This window comes from Eumetopias jubatus, unplaced genomic scaffold, assembly GCF_037043125.1.
Source record: "Eumetopias jubatus isolate StellerSeaLion01/CBP00866 unplaced genomic scaffold, mEumJub1_p1.0 scaffold_30, whole genome shotgun sequence".
Lineage (NCBI taxonomy): Eukaryota > Metazoa > Chordata > Mammalia > Carnivora > Otariidae > Eumetopias > Eumetopias jubatus.
Window position 1 is genome coordinate 1,701,337 of NW_028274836.1, and position 15,140 is coordinate 1,716,476.

Below are 15,140 nucleotides of genomic sequence, written 5' to 3' on the forward strand. Positions count from 1 at the left end.
GCTGCAGCGAGGATGAGGACGGCATAGGCTTCTCATGGTCCTGGAGTGGAACAGGGCCCAGGCCAGACGGAGGGAGCTCAGGAACCAGTGCGTGAGCCAGAGCTGCACAGAGGAGGACCCTGGGTCCCGGCCTGCCTCTGCCGGAGGAGGCTGTGTGCGGATGTCCCCATGCTCCATGTGCCTGTGAGAGGTGCATGCAGGAGGCCAGAAAAACCCTTACTGTGCACCATGCACACTGTGCACCATGCACACAGATGTCTGCTTTTCTAGGTCCTTCTTTAGGAACAATCAAAGCTGACTGCAACCCATCAAACTGATCTCACCACCTGTGCTCTACAGTCTCAAAGCCCCAGCCTACTCCAGCCTCCTAAAGGCTTTTACTCAGCAAGGAACTCTCCACAGCATGCCTCACGTGCTCTGAAATGTCCCTACCCAAAATGGTACAAGTGACAAGCACTTTTCTCAGACGGCTGCAGCAGAACACCGTCAGAGCTAGCTGGAAGATATGACGGCAGAAATAGCAATGCAAACGCGTTCCACCGGCTATTATTAGCCTCCAGGAAGTCATCAGGGCTAACGCGATGACACACACTGGTCCCAGGCCCAGCAGGAGAGAGCCAAGTCCGCACACAGCCTGGACCCCTCTGCCTTGGTTTCTATGCCCCAGGCCCATGCACTCCTGATCCAGCCACCCTGGCGCCCCGTCTTTGGACCCCTAGTATATGCCATCCCCGGGGCCCCCATCGCCGGCACCCCATCTGCACACATCACATGCACAGATGTCCCCCAGCACACGTCTGACGGCATGTCCTCCACTCCACCACCCCATCAGCAACAACCTTTGCTCATCGGTCCGGGCATCGTTCCTCTTGCACACCTTTGGTATTCATGTGCTTGTGCCGCACTGCTTCTCTGAGGCGAAGGCCCACATCGGATTCATACCGGTGCCCGCCCTGGGCTGCTTCAGCACTGCTGGTTTCCATTCCAAGACCTAGAGCTATCTTCTGGAGGGACATGCTCACCTTTTTTTGAATGTTTAGCAAAATGGGTTTTACTTAACCAGAAAGCCAAAATAGGGAATTTTTCTTCCTGGAACACACTACGTCGGGGGTATTTTTCACGACAAGCTGTGGGGTCAGCAGGATCGTGCGTAGCACAGAGCTCGGCACCCCTGGTGCTCTGTGTTGAGACCTGAGTCACTGACTCAGTTTCTTCAATGCTTTGAAACATCTTCAAAAAATATTAACTTCAGTATAAAATGGTTTCTGTCTCTAACGTCCTTATCACAGTTAAACAAAATCAGCACAAATTGTTCAAGCTACAAGGGAAGTTATGGGTGATTTCACTTTCCAGGAACAACAGCTGGGCTGGTAGGGGCAGCTGTGGACGCCAGTGTCCTTCATGTATAAGACGCAGACCCCGGCCTCACCAGAAGGTCAGAGCATGGACCACCAGCCCTGACCTGAGAGGAGAAGGAACCCCCCCATCCCCACCCCCAACCCTGTCTGGGCTTGGGCACATCTTCCTCCTTGTCCCTGAGACCCAAAAGCCTCATGACGACACAGGGAAGGAAATGCCTACTCCACCCAGGGACAGCCCCAGAAGCTTACACAACTGGGGTGGGAAGCCCTTTGCAAAAAAATCATGAAATGCCCAAGCACGAGGCCTAACAGAGAGAGGGCAAAGTCAACTACGCACAGCTAAAGGAACGTACTTGGCAAATGTGCCTTGGACCCGAGGGTCCTTGGAAGAGATCAAGTGCGTGAGAGCCACACAGGTTCCAGGGGGTCTGCGGGGGTCAGGGGGTGCCCGTGTCCTAGTACCTAGTAGGGGTCTGTGAGTGGTTAGGTGTGGTGCCAGCGTCCTGGTGACCACACAGGTGGGGGGGGGTCTGTGAGTGGTTAAGTGTGGTGTCAGCGTCCTGGTGACCACACAGGTGGGGGGTCTGTGGGTCAGCGTGGTGTCCGTGTCCTAGAGACCACACAGGTGGGGGGGGTCTGTGGTCAGCGTGGTGTCCATGTCATGGTGACCACACAGGTGGGGGGTCTGTGGTCAGCCTGGTGTCCGTGTTCTAGAGACCACACAGGTGGGGGGTCTGTGGTCAGCGTGGTGTCTGTGTTCTAGAGACCACACAGGTGGCGGGGGGTCTGTGGTCAGAGTGGTGTCCGGGTCCTAGATACCACACAGGTGGGGGGGGTCTGTGGTCAGCGTGGTGTCCGTGTCCTAGAGACCACACTGGTGGGGGGTCAGTGGTCAGCGTGGTGTCCGTGTCCTCAAGACCACAAAGGTGGGGGGTCTGTCTGTGGTCAGCGTGGTGTCCGTGTCATGGTGACCACACAGGTGGGGGGGTCTGTGGTCAGCGTGGTGTCCGTGTCCTAGAGATCACACAGGTGGGGGGGGTCAGTGGTCAGCGTGGTGTCCGTGTCCTAGAGACCACACAGGTGGCGGTCTGTGGTCAGCGTGGTGTCCGTGTCCTAGAGACCACACAGGTGGGGGGGGCTGTGGTCAGCGTGGTGTCCGTGTCCTAGAGACCACACAGGTGGGGGGGGTTGTGGTCAGCGTGGTGTCCGTGTCATGGTGACCACACAGGTGGGGGGGATCTGTCTGTGGTCAACGTGGTGTCCGTGTCCTAGGGACGACACAGGTGGGGGGGTCTGTGGTCAGCGTGGTGTCCGTGTCCTAGAGACCACACAGGTGGGGGGGGGGTGTGTGGTCAGCGTGGTGTCCGTGTCCTAGAGACCACACAGGTGGGGGGGGTCTGTGGTCAGCGTGGTGTCCGTGTCCTAGAGACCACACAGGTGGGGGGGTCTGTGGTCAGCGTGGTGTCTGTGTCCTAGAGACCACATGGGGGGGTCTGTGGTCAGCGTGGTGTCCGTGTCCTAGAGACCACACGGGTGGGGGGGTCTGTGGTCAGCGTGGTGTCCGTGTCCTAGAGACCACACGGGTGGGGGGGGTCTGTGGTCAGCGTGGTGTCCATGTCCTAGAGACCACACAGGTGGGGGGTGTGTGTGGTCAGCGTGGTGTCCGTGTCCTAGAGACCACACAGGTGGGGGGTCTGTGGTCAGCGTGGTGTCTGTGTCCTAGAGACCACACAGGTGGGGGGGTCTGTGGTCAGCGTGGTGTCCGTGTCCTAGAGACCACACAGGTGGGGGTCTGTGGTCAGCGTGGTGTCCGTGTCCTAGAGACCACACAGGTGGGGGGGGGTCTGTGGTCAGCGTGGTGTCTGTGTCCTAGAGACCACACTGGTGGGGGGGGGGTCTGTGGTCAGCGTGGTGTCTGTGTCCTAGAGACCACACAGGTGGGGGGGTCTGTGGTCAGCGTGCTGTCCGTGTCCTAGAGACCACACAGGTGGGGGGGGTCTGTGGTCAGCGTGCTGTCCGTGTCCTAGAGACCACACAGGTGGGGGGTCTGTGGTCAGCGTGGTGTCCGTGTCCTAGAGACCACACAGGTGGGGGGGGGTCTGTGGTCAGCGTGCTGTCCGTGTCCTAGAGACCACATAGGTGGGGGGTCTGTGGTCAGCGTGGTGTCCGTGTCCTAGAGACCACACAGGTGGGGGGTCTGTGGTCAGCGTGGTGTCCGTGGTCAGCGTGGTGTCCGTGTCCTAGAGACCACACAGGTGGGGGGTCTGTGGTCAGCGTGGTGTCCGTGTCCTAGAGACCACACAGGTGGGGGGGTCTGTGGTCAGCGTGCTGTCCGTGTCCTAGAGACCACACAGGTGGGGGGGTCTGTGGTCAGCGTGCTGTCCGGGTCCTGGGATGGGAACTCCCCCGCCGGAAGCTCAAGTCTTAAATGAGCAGTCCTGCACAGGGACGTCGGGGTCCCAGATGTGTACTACTTCCTGCAGATGAGTGTGCTCCTGGATGCCTGGGCCTGTTCTGGGTGCTGGAGATGTGGTCATCAAGAGACAAGTTGCGTCCTGTCCAGATGCAGTACTTGTCCCAGTGTGAGAGCACGGCAGCCAATCAGAGGGCAACAGCACCCGAGGGCGAGTGTTGTCTCATAAATGAGGTGGTCAGAGAAGGCTTCTCTCAAACGTGGCCGTTGGCAAACAACAAAGACAAAAATTACGCAAAATACCATCAATTGCTAAGCATGGGCCATGCTCTGAAGTCTTCTTCCTAAAACCATCACCCCAGGACCATGAGACAACATGAGACAAGAGTGCAATCACAAGACGGTGTACAAAACCTCAGCACTCCTCCTACGCGCCGTCGAGACCTTCAGAGTAAGGAGAGCCCAGGGAGACACCACCCGTCGTGGGGGACTCCAGGCGGTGTCCTGCAACGGCAAGCACGAGGGGATCTAGACAGAGCTCAGACAGGCTCGTCAGCTGTGACAGTGAGGATGGCAGCCACGGGGGACTCTCCTCCCAGCTCTTCCTCAAGTCTGAATCCACGCTAAGATGTAAAGGGTACCCTAAAGATGCTGTGCAAGAAAATGGCCATTTTCCACTGCTCTTCCCCAGGGTGAACGCAGGCCACCTGTGTCATTCCCAGCCCCCGAAGCCCAGGAGACCCCCGGGGCCAGTCGCTGCCCGGGCCACCTACACTGCAAAGGACTGCAGAGGTCTCTGGAAAGTTCTTCCCCACACTGACCCAAGGCAAACCCGGTCCTGTGGTGACACTGCCCCCTGCTGGCCACGCAGGCTACCAACACGGCTTCTGCAGGACGGGATAAATTTCTGAGATGTCAAGTCATGGTTTCCACCCCCACCGCTTCTGCATTTTCCACCGCGGGACAGTGAAAACACAGGTGCTGGAAACAACATCAGAGGTGACAGAGAGGGCCCGCCCAGGCCTCCCGCGGAGCCCCCAGCAAGCCAGACGCGGTCCTGCTGTTCTGCTCCCAAGCCCACGTGCTGGCCTCCCCCCCGCCTCCCCTCCTCATCACCTGCGCCCTCACCCACTCCCGGGGCAGGGTGGCCTCACCGAGGGAGCAGGGCACCTCTTGCTCCATGCAGATGCAGACATGCTGTGGGAACCCCTCCACCCCAAAGGCTAAAGTGAGCACCAGGATGAACACCCATCTGTCATCGTGGAGGTGGTCCCACTCCTTCCACACACACACTGTCTGTGACTGACAGGCGAGGCCACACATCCTGAATCTAGGTGCTGCTGAGAACGTGTCTGTGGATGTGGCGAAGGCCCAGCACCAGCTGACTTTACGTGAGGCTTCCCTGAGGAGGAAGACGTGCGGCCTGTGGTCAGCAGCCTTGGCCTGTGCCCTTCCTGATGGCGGGCCCTGCGGAATCCACACTCACCTAGCTTCCTGCCACTGGACCACGGCCACAGAGGCCCTGGCACGTACTTCCTGCTCCTCTCCAGCCCTGTCTGCACCTGGACATTCGGGGTCAGAGCAGGCCCAGCAAGCCTCTTCTCCCCTGCATAGAGTGTGCTGGCATCCCCCACCTGGCATGCGACACTCTCTCCGAAACCACCAGGTACACAGAAAACCCACGAATGTGGTGGAGCTCCATGAGAAGAGGGACTGTGCAGGGGCCCGGCACTGTGCCTGGCACGGGGAGTTCTCCATCAGCAGAATCAATGGCTGAAGGCGCTCTGCGTCAGGCCTAACAGCCCCAGGTCCCCTCACTGCCCAGCCCCAGCCCCCCAGGGGCAAACCGCAGGGTCGGGGCACCGACGGCCTGGCCTGACGCCTCCCTCATCAGGGTCTTGGGCTCGCTGGTACTGCCCACCCTTCTCGGCCCCTTTATGGGCTTCCCGGTCCTACCTTGAGAAGGGCCAAAGAAAAATCTGGAAATGCCAAAAAATTACCTTTTACATTAACACTTCCAAAATTTTGGTGCTTATGGGACAGATTTATTTTCAGGTAAATTTCTTTTGAAACGTGAAGCCATGGAGAATAACATCAAAATATTCATGTGTTAGGGAACCAGGTTACATATTAGCACTGAAATCAATCACTTTAGAACAAAAAGAAGCAAGCATATCTCTTATTGTAACAGACATCCAGCAATCAAAGTCAATAAGGAAAGACTACTAGCCTGTAAGAAAAATCACAATAACACAGACATAGGATCACCTATGGGAAAATAAGGTATGTTATGACTTTGGGATTTCTTAAGATGGGTGCAGAAACAAACTTAAGGGGAATTTACCCAATTAAGGATTTCTGTAACGGAGAATGACAGTCTGGCAGAGGTGGTAGCTTCTAAAGCCAAGAGGGATGCATACCTACAACATGGACTAAACAAACAGCACAGCAGAATAAAAAAACAAAAACCACAGAATAGGCAATCCACAGAGAAACATGTGAAGCCCAAAAGCAAATAAGGAGCGTCAGATGCTCCACGTCATAACCAATCAGACATGAAAATAAAAACACCAGCACGATGCCACCGGATACCATCAGGACGGCAAATCTGAGAAGTCAGATGACCCCAGGCTGCTGTGGGCGAGGCTGGGGCTGGGCCTGCGACCTGGGACCCTTGCGACCCCTGGCCATGCCCAGCTCCGTGCTCCCCAGAGACACTCGGAGGACAGCACGCCTCACCAACAGTGGAGGCCTGCAAACCCACAAAAACTATGCTGCAGTTTTCAGAGATTCTGATTCCTAAACATGTCCCTGGAAGGCGGGCTGGGATGACCCAGACTGATGCCAAGGTCAGGGGTGGAGGGACTGGACACCCACCAGGGTGGGCAGCTAGGTGCCCTGAGTCACACAGATGAAAGGGGGAATCGCCTACCGTGGAGCCTTCCTCTGTTCTGAAAGTGCCACCGAGCCTTGCTGAGCTCAGGGGAAACCCACACAGCCCTCCAGTGTGTGATACATCCGTGCTCCGGGACTCACACAGTCTGAGGTCGCAGGTACTGAGGAAAATGGTCTGAAGTGTTCTCATTTACAAACAAACGGACAGTCTGCACTGGTGCACAGAACCAGCAGATGCTATCAGCGACCTAGCACATTAACGGTGTACCACAGGCCGCGTCCCTGGAGACCGACGCGCACTCACCCGCCTGCCAGACATAGCAGCCCTTCTCTGCTGGGGAAGATGTGCTGGCACTTCCGGGTGTCAAGCCACCTTCTAACAACTCCATCTTCTTGCTGAACTGCATCTCCAAAATGGGGACAGCCTCGGGCATCTTGGCCGATATCAGGCGATAAGCTATGTCTGGCTTCCCGATGAACCGTTGGCGGATGCTAATTTCATAAGGTGTGTGAACCGTAATGTCGTCTATATCTTCTCTTTCAAATCTGTGCATGAGCAAAGAACTCGAGTCATGGATTTCCAACCCGGACACAAGGATGGTAAGACTTCCTGCTTTAACATGAGATGCTGTTCCCTGGGAGATAACAGCAGGAATTCGGACCACTACCCCTTCTTTTCCAAGAGCTTTGGGACTAGCCGTTGAGGTGCCCCCCTTGGGCTTTGTTTCTGCTGGCATCTTCCAAAGCTTGGAGCTAAAGGGCCACCAAGAAGGGGACTCCAGCTCCGTTAGCAACCTAAAAGACCAAACAAAACACAGAAACACAGGCAACTGAGTTTTAATGTTTTCCTGAAGACTGTTAACCATTTTGTAGTGTTCTTTTCCACAAGCACTCCGTGAAGCGGAAGAGCAGGAATTACTATCTGTGTGTTTTAGAAAAGAAAACGGAGGCTAAGAGCATGATCTCGTAGGCCTACGGACACAGAGCCCATCAGTAGTAAACACAAAACATGAACACACGTCTTCTGACTAGAACGATGCCCTTTTCACATTGGACCCTGGGTAATTCTGACTCAAAATAAATCCTGACCTCAATCTGGAACTTTCTGCAGTAATCTCTCCTTTCCAATGTGGTAACAAGCATGTCTGGCTACTGGGCATCCAGAGTGTGGCTGATATAACGAGGGACTGAATTTTCAACTTAAGTACATGTGGCTAGTCGCTACCACAGTGGATGGCACCACTGTAAAATACCCACGAATACAAAGAGATCTACCTTGTAGCAAAAAAAAAAAAAAAAAAAAAGGAAGCAGGAAAAGAAAAGCAAAGGAACAAAGATCAAATGGTATCAACAGAAAATAAATATCAAGATGGTGGAGTTAGACTCAACTATATTAGTAATTATACTAAATGTAAATAGACTAAATCCTCTAATTTAAAGGCAGACTCTCAGCCTGGATTAAAGAAAAAACCACCAAGACACAGCTATGTCTTGTTTATAAGAGACACTGAAATATAAGGACACAGAAACATCAAAAGCAAAGGGACTGGAAAAAAGACTTATTGTGCCGAAAATAAACTCTAAGACAGGGACTGTTACCAGGGATAAAAACAGACAATACATAATAATAAGAGAGTCAATTTGACAAAAAGACTTAATACTAAACATGTATATCTAACACAATTTCAAAATTCATTAAGCAAAAATTAACAAAACTAAAAGGAGAAACAGACAATCACAGTTGTAGATTTCAACAAATTTCTCTCCATAATTAACACAGCAAGAAGACAAAAATGATGAGTAAGAATATAAACACTATTTAATCCACTCAGGCTGACTGGTATTTATGGAAACATCATCCAACCGCTGAATACACACCCTTTTAAAGTATATTCAAAACTTTAAGAAAAGAGTATAACATGTCTCAATAAATTTCAAGTATACCACCTGTCCCCAAAGAAATGAAATCTGAAATTAATGACAAAAGACTAATAGAAAGTCCTCAAATATTTGGAGATTAAGCACAATTCTAAATAAAGGGAATTGGACAATATCTGAAGTGAATGAGACAAAACAATATGCAGGAAATGGCAGGATGCAAGTAGAGCAGTCACGAGGAAAATTTATAGTTCTCAATGCGTGTATTTGAAAACTTCTCAGAAAGGTTTATAATCAGTGATTTAAGAACGGAAAAGCAGAAATCAATGAAACTGAAAACAGAAAAAAAGAAAATATTAACAAAGCCAAAAGTTGGTTCTTTGAAGTAATTTTTAAAAATTAAACCCTTACAAGACATGAACAAGAATAAAACAAAGAGGGGTGCCTGGGTGGTTCAGTCGGTTAAGCGTCTGCCTTTGGCTCAGGTCATGATCCCATGGTCCTGGGATCCCCCGCATCAGGCTCCCTGCTCTGTGGGGAGGCTGCTTCTCCCTCTCCCTCTGCTGCTCCCCCTGCCTGTGCTCTCTCGCTCTGTGTCAAATAAATAAAATCTTAAAAAAAAAAAAGAATAAAGCAAAGAAGATGCACATTACCAATATCAGGGATAAAAAGGGAGGCATCACCATAGATCCTTTTAGCCCTGGAAAGCCTTCTAGGGGATATCATACCCAACTTTACACCAATAAATGGGACAACTTATATGAAATAGACAAAATACTCAAAACACCCAACCTTCCAAAACTGAAGCAAGAAATAGTTTAAGAATATGAACACCCATAAAGTGGCAGCAAGAGAAATTTAGAAAAAAAAATCCCATTTACGAATGTACCAAAAATAATAAAATACCTTAGGGATAAATTTAACCAAGGAAATGAAAGACTTGTACTCTGAAAACTATCAGACCTTGATTAAAAACAAACAAACAAACAAAGATGACACAAGCAAATGGAAATACATACTATGCTCATGGACTGGAATAATTAATACTGTGAAAATGTCTATAATTCCCAAAGCAATCAAGAGATTTAACGCAATCCCTATCAAAATACCAAGAGTATTTTCCACAGAACTAGAATAATACTAAAATTTGTATGGAACCACAAAAGACCTCAACTAGCCAAAGTGATCTTGAGAAAGAAGAACAAAGCTGGAGGTAGAGGTATCAGAATCCCAGATTTCAGGATATACTACCAAGTTGTAGTAATCCTAACAGTACACAGTACTGACACAAAAGCAGACACACTGATCAAAGGAATACAACAGAGAGCCCAGAAATACACCCACACTTACACTGTCAATTAATCTATGACGAAGGAGGCAAGAATATACAACAGGGAAAGGACAGTCTCTTCAACAAATGGTGGTGTGAAAACTAGACAGCCACATGCAAAAGAATGAAATAGGACTCTTTCTTACACCATACACAAAAATTAGCTCAAAATGGATTAATGGATTAAATGTGAGACTTGAATCCATAAAACTCCTAAAAGAAAACATATACAGTAAAATCGCCTTGACATCCGCCTTGGTAACATATTTATGGATATGTCTCTTTAGGCAATGGAAAGAAAAGTGAAAACAAACTGTTGGGACTATATCAAAATAAAAAGCTTCTGCACAGCAAAGGAAATCACTGACAAAACAAAAAGGCAATCTACTGAATGGGAAAAGTTATTGGCAAATGATACATCTGTTAAGAGGTTAATATCCAAAATATATAAAGAACTTATACAATTAATCACCAAAACAAATGAACAATCCAATTAAAAAATGGGCAGAGGATCTGAATAGGCCTTTTCCCAAAGAAGACATCCATGTGGCCAAAAGACACATGAAAAGATCTCAACATCACTCATTATCAGGGAAATACAAATGAAAACCACATTGAGATATTACCTCACACTGGTCTGAATGGCTAAAATTAACAACACAGGAGACAACAGGTGTTGGTGAGGATGCAGAGAAAGGCGAACCCTCTTGCACTGTTGATGGGAATGCAAACTGGTACAGCCACTCTGGAAAACAGTAAGGAGGTTCCTCAAAAATTAAAAACAGAATTACCATATGATCCAGTAATTCCACTACTGGGTATTTACCCAAAGAAAGTAAAAACATTAGTGATAAAGATATCTACACCCCTATCTCTACTGCAGCATTATTTACAATATCCAAAATACAGAGGTCTCCCTAGATGGATAATGAAGATGTGACACACACACACACACACACACACACACAGACACACACACACACACACACACTCACCGTGGAATATTACTCAGCCACAAAAAAAGAATGAAGTCTTGCCTTTTGCAAGCATGTGGATGGAGCTAGAGGGTATTAATGCTAAGTGAAATAAGACAGAGAAAGACAAACACTACATGACTTCACTTATATGTAGAACCTAAAAAACTAAGCAAACGAACAAACAGAAAGCAGAAACAGACCCATAAATACAGAGAACTGATGGCTGCCAGAGGGGAGAGGGTTGGGGGAGGGGCAAAATGGATGAAGGGGTGTGGGTGATACAGGCTTCCAGTATGGAACAAATAAATCATGGAGAGAAAAGGTACAGCATAGGGAATATGGTCAATGGTATTGTAATACCAACACAGATGGAAGCTACACTTGTGGTGAGTATAACATTAATTTGTCAAATCACTATGTTGTCCATCTGAAATTAACAGAGCATTGTGTATCAACTATACTTCGACTAAAAAAAGGGGGGCATGGATGTCCACCCTCAGTTGGCTATACTGTGGTGTGCTTTCCCCAACTGGAGCAGTGTCAGAAAAAGTACGTGAGGAGCCTCGACATCCACCCTTACCTGGCTGCAGTAGGACTTCTTCCCCTAAGTGGGATGGTGGTAGGGAAGGCCACATGAAGAGCCATCAGTAACAAGGGAAACCTTACTGGCTCAGTGGAGGGGGACGGTAACAAGACCCCCCCAATTCTCCCAGCTAGGGCACAGTTATGAGGAAGCTTGAAATCCCACTCCCAGCCAGCAGCAACAGGTGTCTGTTCCTATCCCAAGGCACAAACAAGGGCCACGTGGGGAATTGGGGCTCTCATCCTCACACGGCAGTAAGAGGAATCAGCTTCCCTTCTCCTTCCCTTCTTTCTCTCTTTCCTTTAAGAGAGAAAGAGAGAGAGTGGCGGAGGGAGAGAGAGAATCTCAAGCAGTCTCATCGCCCAGCATGGAGCGCAACGTGGGGCTTCATCGCACCACCCTGAGATCACGGCCTGAGCCGAATTAAGTGTCAGATGGTTAACCCACTGAGCCAGCCAGGCGCCCCAAGAGGAAATAGTTTCTTACTCCTGGGGCACCATGTCGGGGAAAGCTCTGCTAAAACAGAAAAACAAGATTCAGAGTCTTAATTCCCAAAATGTCCAGGATACAATGAAGAATCGCCATGCCAAGAGGCAGGAAAACCTCTTCTTAAATAAAAAATAGAAGCAAATGCCAAAACCAGGATGAAACTGATGGAATTGCTGGACAAGAATTCTAAAGCACCATCATAAAAGTATTTCCACAAGCAATTATGGACATGCTGGAAATAAATTAAAAACCACAAAGTCTTAGCAGAGAAACAGAAGACACAGTAAAGTATCCAGAAATTTTTGAACTTAGAAATACAATAACCGATAAAAAAAATGGGTAGATGTAGACTGCAGCCTGAGATGACAGATAAAAGAATCTGTGAAATTAACGATCAAAGAACAGAAATTACCCAATCTGAACAATAGAGAGAAAATACTAAAAACAACAATGACAACAAACCCAAGGGTCCAAAACAAAAGACTGAACACTCATCACCACCACTCCAGCAGGAGAAGAGAAAGAGTGTGGGGCTGGAAAAGGACTCAAACAAATAATGGCCGAACATTTCCCAAGTTAGGCAAAAAGACATAAATAAGCCCATAGAGTTAAAAAAAAAAAAAAAAAACCTAATCAGACCCCCACAGCATAAAACCAAAGAAATTACCGTGAAGTTATGTTAAACAAAGAAAAGATCTTGACAGTGGCACGAGAGACCTCACCTACAGGAGAAAACCAATTTGAATGGCAGCGCACTTCTCGTCAGAAACCATGGAGCCAGAAAGAAGTGGCACAATGGTTTTCAGTGCTCAAAGAAAAGAACTGTCAGTTCAAAATTCCACAACGAGTGAAACTTTTCTTCAGGAATAAGGAAGAAATTGAGTTATTCTCGGAGGAAGAAAACCCACAAAGAAATTGCTGCCCTAAAAGAATGTCTTGAAGAAGTCGATGGATCAGAAAGGAACTGATAAGGGCAGGAATCCTAGAACATGAGGAAGGAGGGTAGAGAAACAGAAAGAGTACAAATATAGGGAAATAAAATACACTTGCTTTTTTCTTTTGAGCTGGCTAAAATATGTATGGTACTTGAAGTAAAAATTACAAAATTGATGTGGTTCTCAAATAGGTAAATGAAGTTAAAATACTTAACTTACAGAGGATTTATATGAATCTGGTAGGGTAAACAGACATAAAGACAGTGGTTAGGTTTCTACACACCACTCAATTGGGTAAAATGTCAACACCAGGGGTGCCTAGGTGGCTCAGTCATTAAGCGGCTGCCTTTGGCTCAGGTCATGATCCCAGGGTCCTGGGATCAAGCCCCGTATTGGGCTCCCTGCTCTGTGGGAAGCCTGCTTTTCCCTCCCCCACTCCCCTGCTTGTGTTCCCTCTCTCGCTGTGTCTCTCTGTCAAATAAATAAATAAAATCTTTAAAAAAATGTCAACACCAGCACACTGTGACCAATTATGCATATACAACGTAATACCTAGAGTGTCCGGTGAAGAATATATGTAAGGACATACATTCACAACAGTGTAGGTAAGTCACAATGGAATTATGAAGTAATATTCAGGTAACCTACAGGAGGCAGGGGGGAAAAATAAATGAGCAACAGAGGTAACAAGTAACACAAAAAATAAAACAGCAGATTTAAGTGTTTTTACACCACACTAATAATTACATTGCTAGGATGGCAAAACTGATCCAGGTTGAGTCCAATTTCTATCAAAATCCCAGCTGGCTCTTGTGCAGAAACCGGTCAGTTAATCCTGAAAATCATATAGAAATGCAAGGGACCCAGAATAGCCAACGATCTTGAAAAAGAAGAATAAAGTTGGTTGACTCCCCCTACCTGAGTGCAAAGCTTACTAGAAAGCTATGGAAATGAAGATGGTGTGGTACTGCCATAGGGTCCACACGTGGATCAATGATAGAACTCAGTCTAGAAACAAGCCTTTATGTGTAGGGTCAGCTGGTCTCCAGCAAGGACAACAAGACAATTCAACGGGGAAACACTGAATTGAAATATTGCTGAGACCACTGGATATCCACATAAAAATAAAAGAAGTTGGGTCCATTTCTCATGCCATGAACTGCAAGTGGATCACAGACCTAAACAGAAAGGCTAAAAAAGAGTTAACTTCTGTGACTTTGGATTTGGCAATGACTCAGATATGACACCAAAGGCAAATGATGCAAGAAAAACAGATACACTTTAAATCTTTTAGGCCTGCATCCAGCCAGGTCTGGGCCACAGGCACGAGAGATGCAGTCAGGCCCTGGGATGCTGGTATCCCGAGGAGGAGTCGAGGGTGTGGCCACGAAGAGGGCCCGGGTGCTCGTGTGCCATAGTCGTCTCCCACGGTCAGACCACATGCTCAGGGAGGGAAGTCGGCTTGGCAGTGTCTGAAGGAGGGAACCTGCAAAGCTCTGGAAAGCTCATTTTTTGAATATAAAAGATCAATGTTGGATGCTGGATCAAGATCGGGAGGAAGAAAAGGACATTTGGTACTGTTATGTTGAAACCACAATGAAAATAACAAAGGATTTTCTCTGGTCCCTTAAAACAGAGAAGCCAAAACAGGACACAGATGTTTTGCTACATCTGTTGGGTTGGACGAGTTTTTCCCACCATGAACATGGGAGAAACTGGATGAGCTCTGTTTTTGAATATATATATACATACATATACATACACACATATATATATATTATATAAGTAAATGAATCTCTTGCTCTAAGTTATTTTGAGAAGAAAAAATTAACTGAACAGTTATGAGCTGGGAGCATCATAATGTGTTTTGAGAATTGTTCTAAAGCACAAAAGTGGGGGCACCTGGATGGTTCAGTCCATAGAGCATGTGGCTCTTGATCCTGGGGTCATGAGTTCAAACCCTACATTTGGCACAGAGATTAGTGTAAAAAAATATCTAAAGCACAAAAAGTGGAAAGATTGTTATTTTCAAACTTGTATCTTCAACCAAATGACACAATTTGTACATCCTTTGTGAATATTATGAAGGCCACTGATGGGACCTAAAATTGATAACATGCAGTCTGAGGAGAAAATGTCTATTGGGAAAGTTGAGGTAAAACTTTCTTTTACTCAATCTTTTTTTTTTAAATATTTTATTTATTTATTTGACAGAGAGAGACACAGCAAGAGCAGGAACACAAGAAGGGGGCGTGGGAGAGGGAGAAGCAGGGTTCCTG

The 15,140-nt window shown here is 48.0% G+C and overlaps 1 protein-coding gene across 3 annotated transcripts in view; it reads right to left on the minus strand.

The window, feature by feature from the left end:
- Positions 1 to 15,140, minus strand: part of SNAP47 (synaptosome associated protein 47) — a 47,738-nt gene that overhangs the window by 14,938 nt on the left and 17,660 nt on the right. For 2 of the 3 annotated variants that reach the window (XM_088020478.1, XM_088020479.1), the window contains exon 3: positions 6,974 to 7,464. In XM_088020478.1, coding sequence (XP_087876604.1) covers positions 6,974 to 7,464 — 491 coding nt within the window. The remainder of the gene's footprint in view (positions 1 to 6,973; positions 7,465 to 15,140) is intronic. The other variant, XM_088020480.1, reaches the window with a different exon arrangement.